We start from the raw sequence: 14,662 nt of genomic DNA, 5'->3' as shown, positions 1-14,662 counted from the left end.
GTGAATTATTACACAATAATGTTATAACTGTCTTTACAACAATATTATTAGGACAACGAGAACCGGTTTCTGTTGAATTGGTTGTGTGAGGATCTGACAGGTGTTTCATAAAGTAGCACGACCACAACATTATAATCCACAATTACAGAACTTTTGACTCTAACAACGTGAAAAAAAATGAAATTTTACCCTAATTCACGAAATTCGACCTCCGATTTTCGAGTTCAGTATAACTTTTTAAATTGCATGCACCTGTGTTTGTTTTGCTGTGTGACGCACTTCTTTTGTGAGAAAAACACCTTTTAAATAAACGTGACTTGACTTCTGGACTACGTGACAGAAAACCAAAAAAAAAAGAGAAAAAAACAGCTCAAGGGTTCACATGGGTGGCATTGTGGCTCCGCCTCAGACTTATCCACTTTAATTGACTTATCTCAGCAGGTGGAGGCTGATTTTCTCTGCTGCTTACAGTCAGAGCATCAGTGTTTGTCCTGGACTCCTCAACTGCTCACACAGGTAGGAAACAAACAGAGCGATGCTGCACTGATAACTAAAAATAAAATTTTCCTAAAGACTCAAAAACGAGCAAACATGGAATGATAACTTGAAGAATAACAACGAGCTTGTTTGGAATTCTTAGATTATTTCACTATTGGCTTTTTTTCATTTGAACTAGGATCAAGGGAGATACTTAGTTTTTCTAGTGCAGAATTGGCATCGGTTTAGTTTAAATGTTATAAATTCTTGCATCGTCGTAATCTGTTACCGTAATCATAAACTATTAAATGTTGTTTTACTTTAAATATTTATCATAAAGACATAATGACGTGTTTCTCATTGATAGTCACTGAGATACACTGGGGACATTACATTATTCCTCTTTGTTTTATCAAACCAGAAAGTGTGACGTGTGTTAAATTATTGCATGTGTTTTTATTTGTCAGAATAATTATTTATTCTATTTTTACTTAACACCAAATAACAATTATTTGGTTGGTAATTGTAGCTAGAAACTCATATCGTTAATGCGAGCTAGTTGATTTTGAGGAAGAAATCTGTATAAAAAGAAATTATGCCAAAAGCACCTTTTCACATACGATTAATCAATGGAGAGTAGCGGTAATTAGGTTGGAAAAAAACTGGAACAAAAAGAATTGGATTTTTTTCATACCTGAACCTAAAATAATAACCTAGTACTTTCTAAAAACTTTTATCGAAACTTCAAATGATTTCATCATTTAATGTCTTACAAAATGCTACTATTGTAAAATGCGATTGTCGTCTAACATTCTTCATACATCATTAATGTGAACGTAACATCTTGCTGTGTTATTATTACTTATGCCAAATGCAAAAAAGACAATTTTAAAACTATACAGACGGTTAAAAATTGCCATAACTGCTGGAAACACACTTTGACCTTTGTTGCCTCTTGTTCGTGACGCCTCTTGTTGGAATTACTGATGATTCACTGCCTTAATGAGCTTATCAGGTGGCGTCTGCTCTTTCTACAGCATTTGCTTCTGCAGGCCGGGACCAGGCTCAAGAAAAATACTGCAGCCATTTTGCAGTTCTTGTGTTTTTGAAAAAGCAAAAAAGCCACTTCCTAGGTCAACTTGTGCAATAATAGTTGTAGAAGAGGCCCACAAATTACCAAAACCACCGACAATGGGTAATAGCAAGAGTGGTGCTGTGTCCAAGGAGATCCTGGAGGACCTGAAGCTCAACACCAAGTTCTCAGAGACTGAGATTGTCCAGTGGTATTCGAACTTCAAGAAGCAGTGTCCAACAGGCCGCATCACGAAAGAGGAGTTTCAGACCATTTACAGCAAGTTCTTCCCTGAGAGTGACGCCAATACATATGCCCAACATGTCTTCCGTTCCTTCGACACAAATGATGATGGCACACTGGACTTCAAGGAGTATATCATTGCTCTCCACATGACTTCGACAGGGAAAACCACTAGGAAGCTGGAGTGGGCCTTTTCACTCTTTGATGTGGACAAGAACGGCTACATCACCAAGTCAGAGGTCAAGGAAATTTGCACGGTGAGTTCTGGAGAAATGGCAGTGACATAGATCACTGTAGAAGTGTCACTAACATTTTCAAGGGCATAGTTGTGTTTGCAAAGATCGTTAGGTAAGAGTGATGGCTACAGACCAACATTTGCTTGCAGGAAAGTGCATCAGGGCCTCACCGGACAGAACTACAAGCTTCATTTTTATTTTTAAAATACACCACAACTTTCTGTCATAGTCATCTAAAACAAATGGAAATATCTGTAGGAGTTTTTGAGTAAAGCAAGATCTTGTTGAGTCTTCACTAACCTGAGCTAAATTAAGTGTAGAACACAGCACAGTCTGCACACAAATTCATGTCTTTCATTCTGTTGTGGGCTTTAGAAACAGGTCAGACATTGACAGATATTGCAGAGCACGCGAGTGGGTAAACTGGGGTAAACTGGGGAAAAGTGGGTTTAGGCTCCTCTGCATACATCTGGAGCAGGACGTTCTTAAAAAAAGACATAAAGTGAATGAAGGGAATGGGCAGGGGATGGAATTGAGGTTAGACAATGAAACATGCACTGGAAAGAACGACCACGCGACGCCACCATGAACTTTCTAGCATCTCAAATGATTTTTTTTGTTATTTATGATTACTGGATCATTACTATCCACTTACTCAGTGAAGCCACTAGTTTCTGTTTCATCACATTTAAATGCAGCATTAAAAGCTGCACCTGAATCTCATGGATTTACTGTTAGGTAACTTTTTTTTTTAAACACAGGATTACACTGACGCTGATTAACAGTTTAAGAAAAATTAAGGGCTAAGCCAGCTGACAGCTTTGGAGTGAAGATAGAAGGATATATATATATATATATATATAATTAAAAGATAATATGATGGATCCTACAGTGCTATTTTGCACGTTACATAAAGATGGCAGATAGTTTTCTGTGTATTTGAGAAACTGACATACTAATGGTAAGTTTTGATAGAACAATTTGAAAATAAACCTGTAACACTAAGACCGTTTCTATCAAACTATGTAATAAGCTATGGAAACCACCCAGTAAAGTCATATGTGCATCAATAGAAACAAAATGTATTATAATCAACAGTATCATCTGCATATAGGATGATGTCCTCATTACACACACTTCTTTTGTGGCTTTAATACAAAGTTTATCACTGGCAGTATTGCAGAACTTAATTAACTGAATCGATCACTTTGTCCTCAAACGTTTAGCCCATTTTCCATCTTCCAAATGTTCAATCTTTATCAAATGGTTCAGTAAACAATTAGTGCTTAAACATAGCTGACCTACATGATCTTCTCTGAACAATGTAAATTACCTCAATTCTACTATTTCCCAATATTTACGGTGCCCTGTAAATACAGTGTTTGGTCAGAAGACTATATTAACGACAAAAGACAGTATAAATGGAGTATTATCAAGAAAAAGAAACCAAACATCTTAACAGCAGTTTGTCTGAAAAAGACTATTTGTCACTATCTTGACAGTCTGGCCATTTATTTTTTACAGTACTGACTAATTCTGCTTAGTGTAAGATAAGATTTTTCGTTGTGTCTGATGAAATGTTAAACGCTTAACAGTGTTGAATGTGAAGTGAAGGTGTTCGTTCATCCAGTCTATTCATGTCCAACAAAGTCATACAAATTCCAAAATTCTATGCTGTACATATTATTAGTAAAATTATTACGTTTCTTTTTTACAGGGGGTACTTTGAAATCTCTACTTCCTTTTGCAGGCATATTTGTAGCTACCACATTTTGATTATAACCATTTGAGGTCATACAATCACAGAACAAAGCCAGAGAGACTAAAGAGCTGGCTGAGTAATTCATGCCATAACAGCCGTTTTGTTGCTCTTCTTGTCAAGAGACACAATCAGCTCAAATTTGACAAAATTGTTGAGATTGAAGAACAATTTGCATGAGATTGTATCAATTTGTATGCAGTGTTAAACAGAATGAATAATAGTTGGATACTTATTCATTTCAGCTATGAGATACTTGAGACCAAACTATTTTTACTGCGTTTTTCCTTACAGTCAATTTTCAAGCTGATTCCCAAAGATGATCTTCCCACTCTGGCTGACGATGAAAACACCGCTGAAAAGAGGGCAGATAAACTCTGGAATTTCTTTGATAAAGGCGAAAATGGTGAGATAAAATAGTGCAGATTGTCACATGAAGAAATTCACATTCACAGCATGAACATGTCCACAAATTCGCAGGTCAAAGTGAAACAAAGGTTCCTGTGATTTTCAAGCAGAGACTCAGTAATCTACATTTAAAACATGTGGATAATGTATGGAAATCACCAGGTACTATATATAATCCATGTCCATTAGCAGAACAAACTACAGTATAAACAACAATATCATCAGCATAGAGGATGGAGCTGATCACTTTTTACAAGTGTGCAGAACACATGCAGATTTTAGCAGCCTCACCCCTAAAATGATAACTATGGCTATTTTCATAGTCAGGTATCAACAATCCCCGTACAGACACTAAGACCAACAACTAATCTGCTCTACTCACATCTGCTGTTAGCCAGACACACCAAAATGACCCAAACCCCATACGCAGTTCCCTTCTTCAGACCACTGTAACAATATATAATGAGGTGATTTTACCATGGCCATTAAAGATCCAGAACCCAGTAATGGTACGTCCGTCTTATTTGGCTGGATTACACCGATTTGTGTTGTGCAGAAAGATTTACTTACTGTTTTTCTATGCTGTGTTTTTTCCTCTGCAGAACGAGTGGCGGAAGGGGAGTTTATCCAGGGAGTGTTGGACAACGAGGAAGCACTTCGTTTGATTCAGTACCAGCCTATGAAGTAACTCTTCCATCAACCAAATTCATTGTGTCTCCCACAAGTCTTGTGTTTTACACCTCATCATTCTTATAATGCAATAACAACTGACATGACCATTGCAAAATATAAGCACGTAGCAGGCATTTTAATAACAGTCCACCACTCATATGTAACAATTACACAGAATCTCCTGCAGGGTTTTAGAGCTTTTCATACCTGTGTGCTGTATGATTGGTTTTATTCATTACAACAGTACAGAAAATAAATGCTTACAAACCAGAGAGACGTGAAGATTAAAGTTAACCTGTTATTGTCATTACCATAGGAACCATTTTACCGATTCTACAACTTTGCAGAACAACGTGTTTACTACTGTATCGTAAAATGTGCACCATTATTTCCTCATACACGAGTAAATGACACTATGCCACATTGCTACAAAATGTGCATATGCTTTTTCTTTTAAGGTTGTAATGATAAAGTACATAAAGAAACTGTTATTTAGTTTACATTTCTTAAGAAAAGTAAATTATGAAGGTGCATTTTAGAAACTCAAGATTGTTTTAATGTGATGTCATCTGCATTAGGTAAAGTCTCATTACCCTGAACTATTTTTCTCTACCACACAACCAATACTTGCTCTGTAGTCCCTCGTTTTATCTTCAGGTGTTTTCTTCTGAAACTGACCAACATAAAGCTTATGATCAATTCATCCATGTGGCACAATCCTACGTGCTTGGTGTTCTAGTGAAATGCTGCATAATGGAAAATTGGTTGGTTCGTGCACAGCAACATGCGGAACGTTTAAGTGTTGGTCCTGGGTTTCCCTTCCCAACGACTTCAATCACTCAAAATAACGAAATTCTAATAAAATTTAAATGTGTCAGAAGTATGTTTTCTACCGTTGTGTCTTCTTCGGTTCATTGTGCTGTTTAATTGTTACAGCAAAAAGTAAGAACTAACGCCGTGCAGCAAAGCTCTCGAGCTGGATACCGTCAGGGTTTGTGTAAATAGAGGTGTAATCAATATAGTCCAGACAGCAGACTGTCCCACAAACCTCATATTGAACATCACTCTTTAAAGTTGGAAAAATGTCAAATGGGACTTTTAGAATAAAACCAATTCTGTTTGTCTTTTGAAAACCATTATTCAATGTACCATAGTGTGTATGGCATATAGTCCACATTAATGTAAGCTGCCTCTGGCTCGGCTGGTAGAGAACTGATCCCATTGCGGCCACGACTAAATGTTAGTGTGAATGCTGTGTGCACGTGCTGCTGCTGCTGCTGCTAGTCCTAATTAAACCACATGCTCTCAGGTCTCACTTACAAATCTTCTGAATAAATAAACTCAAGTCAGTAACGTGTCGCTGGCCAACTCTGGTTTTAAAGCCACTTCTAGACTGGTTCATAATAAATGTCATAGGTTAATCTCCAATCATCTGACACTGGGGAACCATTGCTGCTTTATAAAATAAAAAATAACAAAATCCACGGGATAATCCGCACATCCCATTGTGAACAATTCCCCCTGTTCTCAGGGGGCTCTGTGGATTGTCTACCATAACCAAGATGGTGGTTATGTAATGAAAACTCTATTCGTCTTTATTTTATGATTATTACTCTGTTAATCTTGACACCAGGCTAAATGAGAAGTTTTTAGTGAGCTGGGCAATGAGTCGTAAATTCGATTAAATATACAGTGTATAAAGTTTTTAGGGTCGTATCTCTGTTCTCCCATTCTTCCCAAAGTCTCCAGATGTTCACAGCTGTCGTGTTTCATGACGGCCACATTATTTAATTTTCATGACAAATGCAGATAAGAGTCTTTATATACAGATTAATATTGTTTCATAATGAAAAGACCTAGTTTGCTTTCTCGCTCCACTTTCGGAGGCATCTGCCATGTTTAGTCTAGTGAAGCCAAATGAATTAGAAAGTGGCAACGGAGCGTTTTTTCCAAAATAAGATATGAATTTCTGGTAAAACTATCAAACAATGAGTGGAGCTTCTTTAAAGGACACAGATTTGGGGAGGTGCGTGAGCCTTTAGGCATTTCCTCCACCCAGTGTTATTTACTGTATTATGTACAATGGAATCTGAGGTTTTCCTTTATGGCAAATGTAACATCATTTGACCTTCATCATTTGAAGGAAAATATACACGTGACAGCTGTTTCATGGTGGTTAAGATGGCAAAGTTGCTGTGACCTTCTATTTTCATCAGTGGAGTATCTCAAGAACATATTGAAGGACTTTCCATCCATCCAGCACAAACATCCACTTGGACTCATGGATGAACCAATTGGCATCGGTCTGGACAGACATCCATGCAAACTGCAACGTTACGGGTTTGCAGAGATTGTTTTTGAAGCAAAACGGGAAGACAGGTAAATGAATCGATCAAATGTCGCGTGATGCCAAGGCTCATCTTACGTAAGCTGTTGTGCAATTCACCCACTTAAGTTACATTTTTAATTACTCCCCACACACTGCTCAGTGACCTGGCAACCCTGTTTATCTCTGCTTCACAGTTCCTATGAAGCAAGCTGTCTCTCGGTTTTTCTCCCGACTGGGGAGATTATTCGCATAATCTTCTGCCCGGCATTTGAAAGCATTTGTTTGACATCCAAATCTCTCTGTTGCTACAATCTTTGTTTCTCTCTTTTTCTTTCTTTCAGACATACGATCAAGGCAGTAGGAAAACCTAAAACAAGAGTAGCTTTATATTCTAACATTCAACATTAACTTGCTGGTTTAGCGCCGCGCCGTCATCAAAAGATGTTAAAAGTCAACGCAACATTACATTTTACAGACCAAGAGCAAATCAACTAAACAAAATGATTGCAGATAGTTTGTATTTTTGTAACCATATTGAAAAAGTCTCCTGTCCATTCTTGCAAACACTGAATAATTATTGTTTGACAGTTGTTGTTTTTTTTTCCACAGGTAAAACATTTGAAGTTGTCATTTTAAGGCTGGATTTAACCACAAAAAAAGCTAATAAATGCTTTTATTTACAGTCACATTTGATTTACAGTAACTGCAGCTCACATATTCTATATCCAGCCTGGAGTATTTGTCTCACTCTCAGACATTCTAAAAAGTAATCTAAACAAGTATTATATCATATTCATTTGTTGTGGCCTCATATTTAAAATATATTTTACTTTTAAATCTACTTTGTATAAAAAGTGTCCAGTTGTTTCATTTTCATTGCAACTTCTGTCAAAACTGAGTTACTGTGTAACTGACTGAAGTCACATTAAACAATGGTAACTGTTGGCAGATAGAGGCGCCATCTTGTGAACTGGTTACCTTTTGTTTTGTGGGGCTAAAAAGTAGGTTAAACGGTTTGATTTGGATGGAGACGCGAAGAAATCATTCTTTAATTCTGTATGTTGTGCAATCAATCTAAACACAGCCTCCAACTCGACCTCTGAAAGGCAGAGGGATCTTCACAACATGGCAGCACATGTTGGGTGTTATTAGGAAATGCAGGAGGATTCCTTTTTAGAGGTTGACGCATAAATGAATCATAAATGAGTCACTTCTTGCACTTTTTGTAGCCATTTGTTGTAGTTCTTTTGCTGCGCGCAATATTTTTGTTGAAGATTCTAGTGTTAATGTCTCCCAGTCTTGTAGTCTTTGAATGTTGTTGGCTACACAAATACCATCTCAGCCAAAGACTTCTCTCCACTGAAGTCTCAGCAGACTGAGTCATCTCTTTCTTCCTGCAGAGGGTAATTTATCTGCTCCATCTCTCGTTTACAGTCTTCACATCCTTCAGCACCGCATCCCTCTACCACCACCACACCACGAGGGTCCACTAGCCTTCCCCCACAAACTCCAGCTCCTCCCAGTGCTCCCACTGTCCCCACACACATACCTCCTATTCCCACTCCGATCCCTCCGACTCCCTCGCTATCAAGCATTGCTCCGCTTGCACCACATGGCAGAGGTCCAACTGCCGGGCCCACACCTCTGGGCCAGAGCGGATCAATGAGAGCCCCCTGCTGGCCAAGTTGAATAAGCTGGTTGACCGAGTAAACTCCTCCACCACTACCTCGAACCACCTCGTCATAGGATGGGGCGCAGGTAGCAGCTCGAGCTTCGTCCAGCTTCACCCTGGCTCGGTGCTTCAACTCAATTATGGTCTTGGTGTAGGAGTTGAGCGTCACCACAGCAGCCGCCATGCAGCAGCTGAACGACAACCACGCCAAGCTAAGAGGACAAAGAAAAAAAAGATTCTGACCTTTTTTATCAAACCACAAGCGAACAATGTGTTTAAAACTCACACCAGAGACCAGAAAGTGCAGCAAAGTACATCAACATTCTCTTGCAAAATACTTGCTGCTATACGTTTGGTTTTGTAGAGACTACTCTCAGGACTCACTGGAGTATTGTTGAACAATAATTTGAGTTAACTATCTTGCTACTGTAGATAACAGGTAGCGGGTTGTCGAAAACTATGCTTCCGTGTTGGGAAGAAGAGCAGGAGAACTGAAATTTGATAGTGACATGCAGCTAATATAAAGTTCACTACACTGTCCTCTTCAAAACACAACACATCAGCACTTGCATTAAAACTGCATGTCACTACCTGCTTTGCTTGCGGATTGGTTGCTTCGAAAATATTTTCTCTATAACTCCATGCATTCTTATTTATTAAGACTTGCCAACACTACGTACAATGCAGCTCAACCACATTTGGGTTGGAGATTCTAATAGTGGCTAAAGTAGCAATCGATGTAACTGGCTAAACTGACATACCAACGTACAACGTACTAACACTGCAGTATCACATTCCTCCAAAAGCCACGTACTTTATGATACTCCCCACACTTAAACATACAAACATACTAAAGCATCAAATGTTTACACATCAGTTAATTAACATCCACTACCGCAGGAGGTGGCAACGCTACAAACCAAACTGGGTCAAACTAACACAAAGACTAAGCGTCAAGTTACCAAAGTTGTTCATTTAATCCCAGATGAGTCCCCAATACGTCGCAGGCCAAAGCACTTGACAAATCAGGCACAACCACAGGAACTACTATATGTAACTATAGGTATTTTGTTTCGAGTAACTGAAAAAAGAAACTATCACAACCAGATTTATCAGCTCCTTTAAAAACGACTTACGCAAAGGACCACCCGTAGTCCCAGTCTTGTGGCCTCCAGTCTTTGGGCCCGATGCTCACAGTCATCTGAAACACTGTGGTGTACATCATATGAGCTACCATTCCCATCAAACCTGACGAGAGAAGAAAAAGATTTCATAAAAGAGTTCATAAGAGAAAAATGAGCTGAATCAGATTCTGTAGCAAAGGCAAAGGTGAAGACCCAAACAATATTCTAATATGTCAATAAGTAAATCCTACCTATTTAGCAAGCCGCAACCACTTTTAATCTAGAACAATTAATGTCTGGTGTCAACACGCTTATAAAGAGTGACATTTTCTTCCAGCCCAGCAGAAGGTTTCGCTCTGTCCTCACCTGAGAGGACAGTGCACATTGCGGCATAGGCATTGATCTTGAGGGCATTCATCTTCCTCTTGGCACAGAGGCAAATCGCTTCCACACACATCAGCAGGAGTCCCATCCCCAGCAGACCGATGTACATGAACTCACTGATGACAGCCAGCCAGAGGACGCCTGGAAGCAAGGACAGGGACAAGAAAGTATTTTTCATATTTTCTGCAAAGAGCAAGACTTGATTTACCTCGTTTGGTGCTCATTTTGTAAACTTGTGAAACTGTTACTGTGAATTGAACCGAGTACATGTTGTTTTGTATGTTTTTTGTATGTACCAACCTTGGGTCTCTCCGGGGGTCAGCTCAATGAAGCTGCGACATTTTTCTTCCTGATCTTCACCTTAAAAAAGAAGGTACGGTGAAAAGTTTAGCTATCAAAATTCTCATAAATGATAAGAATAAGTCATAATGTCGTCTACGTACATTCTGTAGAATTTACTAAGATGGTATATTTGGTGTATAGTGAATGTCTAAAATTAGCATTTTATGTAAGTTGAATACATTTAAATGTGAGTCTGTGCTTGGAGCCTTTCATTACAGCAGCTCTACTTTCCTATTGGGTAACGTAAACGTGTGGGGCGACATGACAGGAAAGCGATCATGTGGGCGCTTTTCACTAATTTCTATCGACACAAATGTTCATCACTGGCCAGTCAGAAACAGCAACTGCAGTAAGATAGTAGACATTCTCATCACTGACCTTCATTGTGTTTCTCACAGGACAGCCAGAAGCCAGTGTGGAAGTAACGCAGCATGTACTTGTCCTCGCCCGTCTCCCAGATGTAGTGCACAGCATTGGCCAGCTGCTCCTTGTTTAGCCTGGCTAGCTCCTCTTTCTGGAGTGGAGAGAGGGTCCCGTTGTAGGCCGTGTTCTTGGGGTCCGAGGTGGGCGCCTCTGGGTGCCGAATATAAGTAATAAGAGAGTAAAGTGAGAAATACAGAAATCGTGTAACAAGCGATAAAAGCCAAAGTGCCAAGAACATCTCCTGTAAATCCCACAGATCTACTGTGGGTCACAGCATGTAAAACAACCCAGCTCTGAAACACAGTTCAATGGGTAATCTGCAGTTTTATGTTGTCCAAATTGAATTTGACATGGTAACAAACAAGCTTAGTGCTGAAAGACAACACAGCTGCAGATATAAAGTTCTGAGATTAGCAACAAAGCTGGGATTATGTGGATCTCTGCCTGTCACATCAAGTGTAAAATGCTTCAAATGTGCAAGAAAAAGTTTGTGGATCAACGCTTTTTTTAAAAACCTTAACCATTTTGGTTTGGTTCATTTCCAACAATGGTTCCCAACTCTAGTGCACAAGACACCCTGTGCTGCCCACTGCCCATCACCTGGATCAGGTGTGTTCAGTCGATCACAGGCTGAGAGGGGCCACTGTACTTCGCCTTGACCCACTCCTCCCTCATTGAAGATGGAATCTTCCAGCTTGGGTTCGACTGTTGCAATACTTACGTATAAGAGTAAGTACAATACACCTTCACTCTCTGTGATCCTGCTTTGGAAAAAAAGTGATCCGGCCCCCACAAAGTTTGTCAGAGATCCATGTACTGCTCCCTTCCAAACCTTCATTCTGGCCCTGATGTGACTGAGGAAGCTCATTGTTCTCCTGCCATCCCACTGTCTTCATTTGATCTACTGGGGACACTTTACAGGGCACTTTTTTGTGTTTTTGGTGGCACCTGAGAGAGTGGTTGCCCCTCCTGCCCCATAAGTCCGCTTAAGAATATGGTAGGAAAATGTTGGTGACAATATTTCTGGGCCTCACCTGTGTATGGGTGGCTGTTGTTCTTCCCGCAGTTCTTCATCTTGACTGGCGACAGGCAGAGCGGCTTCACCACCTTGTGTGTTCCCTCACACCAGTAGGAGGTGCAGAAAGCCAAGACGGAGAGGGTGAGGGCCAGTGAGGTCAGGGACATGGACAACAGGGAACGATTCCGCCTGGACATTTTCTCCAGCATGTTCGCTCAAAGAAAGAGGATTGGTACTGACCAGTGTGGCTTCAAAGGGGGTTAAAAATGACTGGGCCTGTTGACCAATCAGGGAAGTGGATCAAAGAAATGGGGGTGGGGGAGGAGGCTTCACCATAGAGACCTGTGAAGTGCAGCGCGGTTGTTGCAGTGATTGAAGTTGATGCAGGGAGCATGGTAGAGAAGTGAGGGAAGGGGATTAGGGATGTTAGAGAAGGTCAGAGGTGAGGAAATTAGAGCTCCAGCGAGGAGATGAGGAAGAGGTGGGTGGGTTTAGGAAAAAAGACGGAGTCAATGGGAGGAAGACAGTGAATTGCGGAGTGGACAAAGATGAAGTGCTTGCATTTAATCATGTCCAAAAAGCAAGAGAGATGTTTGGGGGAGAAGTTTTTGTCCTTCTGTTGTTCGTCAAAGAAAATCAGCTTTATGGAGAAAAGTAGTTTGTCGGTTTCAAACTCGGGACCATCGTTTGTTCTCGATCCCAACTTTCTGTTGCCATCACAGCTCACGTCTTCTGTCTCTTTCTGTTGTCTAACGTGAAGATGAAAGTATAAATTTTATCCTTCAGATTTATTCAGTCCCCATTTTGAGTACACATCCTGTCTCCAACCTGCTCCTCCACCACTTCGGGTCTGCTAATCTGTTAATCCTGCAGGGTTAGGTGGACGAGATTAATGCCCACTGGCTCTCGTGTTGTCCTTGTGCTGACGACCACCTAAAGGAGGCAGAGGCAAACATCTGGATTAGGAGCAAGTATCATCTTCCTCTGTCATCGTTTGTTGATGACAAGTTTGTTTCTCTATAACACGTTAATATGGTTTGAAGTTTTCCCATGTAAAAGGTGATGGATTCATTCCTTTCCTTTTAGTCCTTTAGTCCAAAAAGTTCCACAATGTGTAAAATATAAATGTGTAAATCATTTAAAGTCTGCATTTGTTTACAAAATGAAAAAAAAAAAAAAACAGCAGCATTTGAAAAACCTTCACCACTGTGCTGAATCACCCGCCAAACATGAAAACTTTGTGCTTTGTGTGTTTTTGGTCACATGATCATTTGCTGTCCAGTCATTTCTCTGTTAACTGAGCTCTGTGCCCCCCCATGTGTGGGTCAGGCCCAGTGACTGTTTCTCATGGTCTTTGTCTCTACAATGAAAAACCACGCCCCAGCCTTGGTCCTGAGAGCCTCAGCTTCTCTCAGATGCTCTTGATACTGAACAGCTACCATTTAACCTCGTTATGGGTGTTTTTTGAAGCGTTACACATTACAGTCTTTTTGTTGCCCCCGTCCCAACTTTTCTGAAATGTGTGGCTGGCATTAAATTCAAAAAGCGTTCAAATTTTCACTATATTTACAATCAAAACATGGTTACACATATTTCGCCAGTAGTCGCTGTTGCTCTTTTATATACAACAGTGACACAATGTCACCCATTAACGTCAAGTTGTGTCAGGATAAAAGTCAAACTCGAGCTCCAGTTTTACTTTCACACTGTCCCAAATGTGTTGTGGGATGTGAAAGTTCCTGTGCACACGACCTTAAAAACCGCAGTGGACTCAAAATATGACCTACAAGCTTCCTCAATGTGTTGGTACAGTATGGGGGGGTTGTTTTGTCTGTAGCCACCCTGTGATTGTTGAGTAGTATTTTTGGTTCCATATTCATATCCACTAACAATCAAATCAAAGGCAGTCAAACTAATCGTAATGTCTTCTTCTAAATCAAATTATCAAGCTGGTGTAAATAAAGACACCAGTACAAACTGCTCTGCACTGGATGTTCACATATGTTTTAAGTGTGTCTCCAATTTACAGTCAGGTGTCTGTGTGAGCACTGAAATAGCTTTTAATGACTATATCAGCCTCCATCTGTGCAAAAATGTTTGGAACGGTTTTATCTGAAGACAATAAAAGGCGTCCAGATTCTACATTTGTCACATGTAGTGGATATTTTCCAAAGTTGCACATCTTTCTGTCAATAATTCCCCCTTTTTGTTCCGTTTGTGCCACTGCAGCTCAAGAGTGAAACACATTTTGGAAAATATCTTTTAACTTAAAAAGTGTGAGCCCCAGATTTGATACACATCTGGATTATTTTTTGCAAGGAAAAGATTGTAGGTTTTGCTCCTTATTGCTTTAAAAAGTATGACCAGACAAAAATCACAGCATGTAAAATCTGCCACGTGTCCACGTGGGCATGTTTTTTTTTTTTTTTTATTCTTGCAATCTCCAATGTAAAACTTTACTTTGTTCTTGCAAATTAAAGTTTTCAATATGAAATGTTGACAT

The 14,662-nt window shown here is 39.8% G+C and overlaps 2 protein-coding genes across 3 annotated transcripts; one reads left to right on the top strand and one right to left on the bottom strand.

Annotated features, from left to right (window-relative positions):
- The first annotated feature begins 229 nt into the window (after positions 1-229).
- On the top strand, positions 230-5,985 carry LOC137135188 (recoverin-like). 2 transcript variants are annotated; one of them, XM_067519702.1, is made up of 4 exons: positions 230-516; positions 1,515-2,049; positions 4,082-4,193; positions 4,798-5,985. In XM_067519702.1, exons 2-4 carry the CDS (start codon positions 1,669-1,671, stop codon positions 4,881-4,883), a joined length of 579 nt encoding a protein of 192 aa, XP_067375803.1. In that variant the 5' UTR covers positions 230-516; positions 1,515-1,668; the 3' UTR covers positions 4,884-5,985. The 2 variants fall into 2 exon arrangements, with proteins under 2 accessions (XP_067375803.1, XP_067375794.1); XM_067519693.1 differs by lacking the exon at positions 230-516 and having other exon boundaries at positions 1,287-2,049.
- Positions 5,986-8,518: 2,533 nt separating this feature from the next.
- Positions 8,519-13,193, bottom strand: LOC137135448 (germ cell-specific gene 1-like protein). Its single transcript, XM_067519716.1, has 6 exons — positions 12,171-13,193; positions 11,097-11,289; positions 10,677-10,736; positions 10,359-10,517; positions 10,005-10,116; positions 8,519-9,080 (listed from the first exon to the last, which is right to left on the bottom strand). The coding sequence occupies exons 1-6, from the start codon at positions 12,366-12,368 to the stop codon at positions 8,564-8,566; spliced, it is 1,239 nt and encodes a 412-aa protein (XP_067375817.1). The 5' UTR covers positions 12,369-13,193; the 3' UTR covers positions 8,519-8,563.
- Between the last annotated feature and the right edge of the window lie 1,469 nt (positions 13,194-14,662).

The sequence above is a fragment of the Channa argus genome, chromosome 1 (genome assembly GCF_033026475.1).
Source record: "Channa argus isolate prfri chromosome 1, Channa argus male v1.0, whole genome shotgun sequence".
Taxonomy (NCBI): Eukaryota; Metazoa; Chordata; class Actinopteri; order Anabantiformes; family Channidae; genus Channa; species Channa argus.
This window is presented reverse-complemented; position numbering and strand designations above follow the sequence as displayed.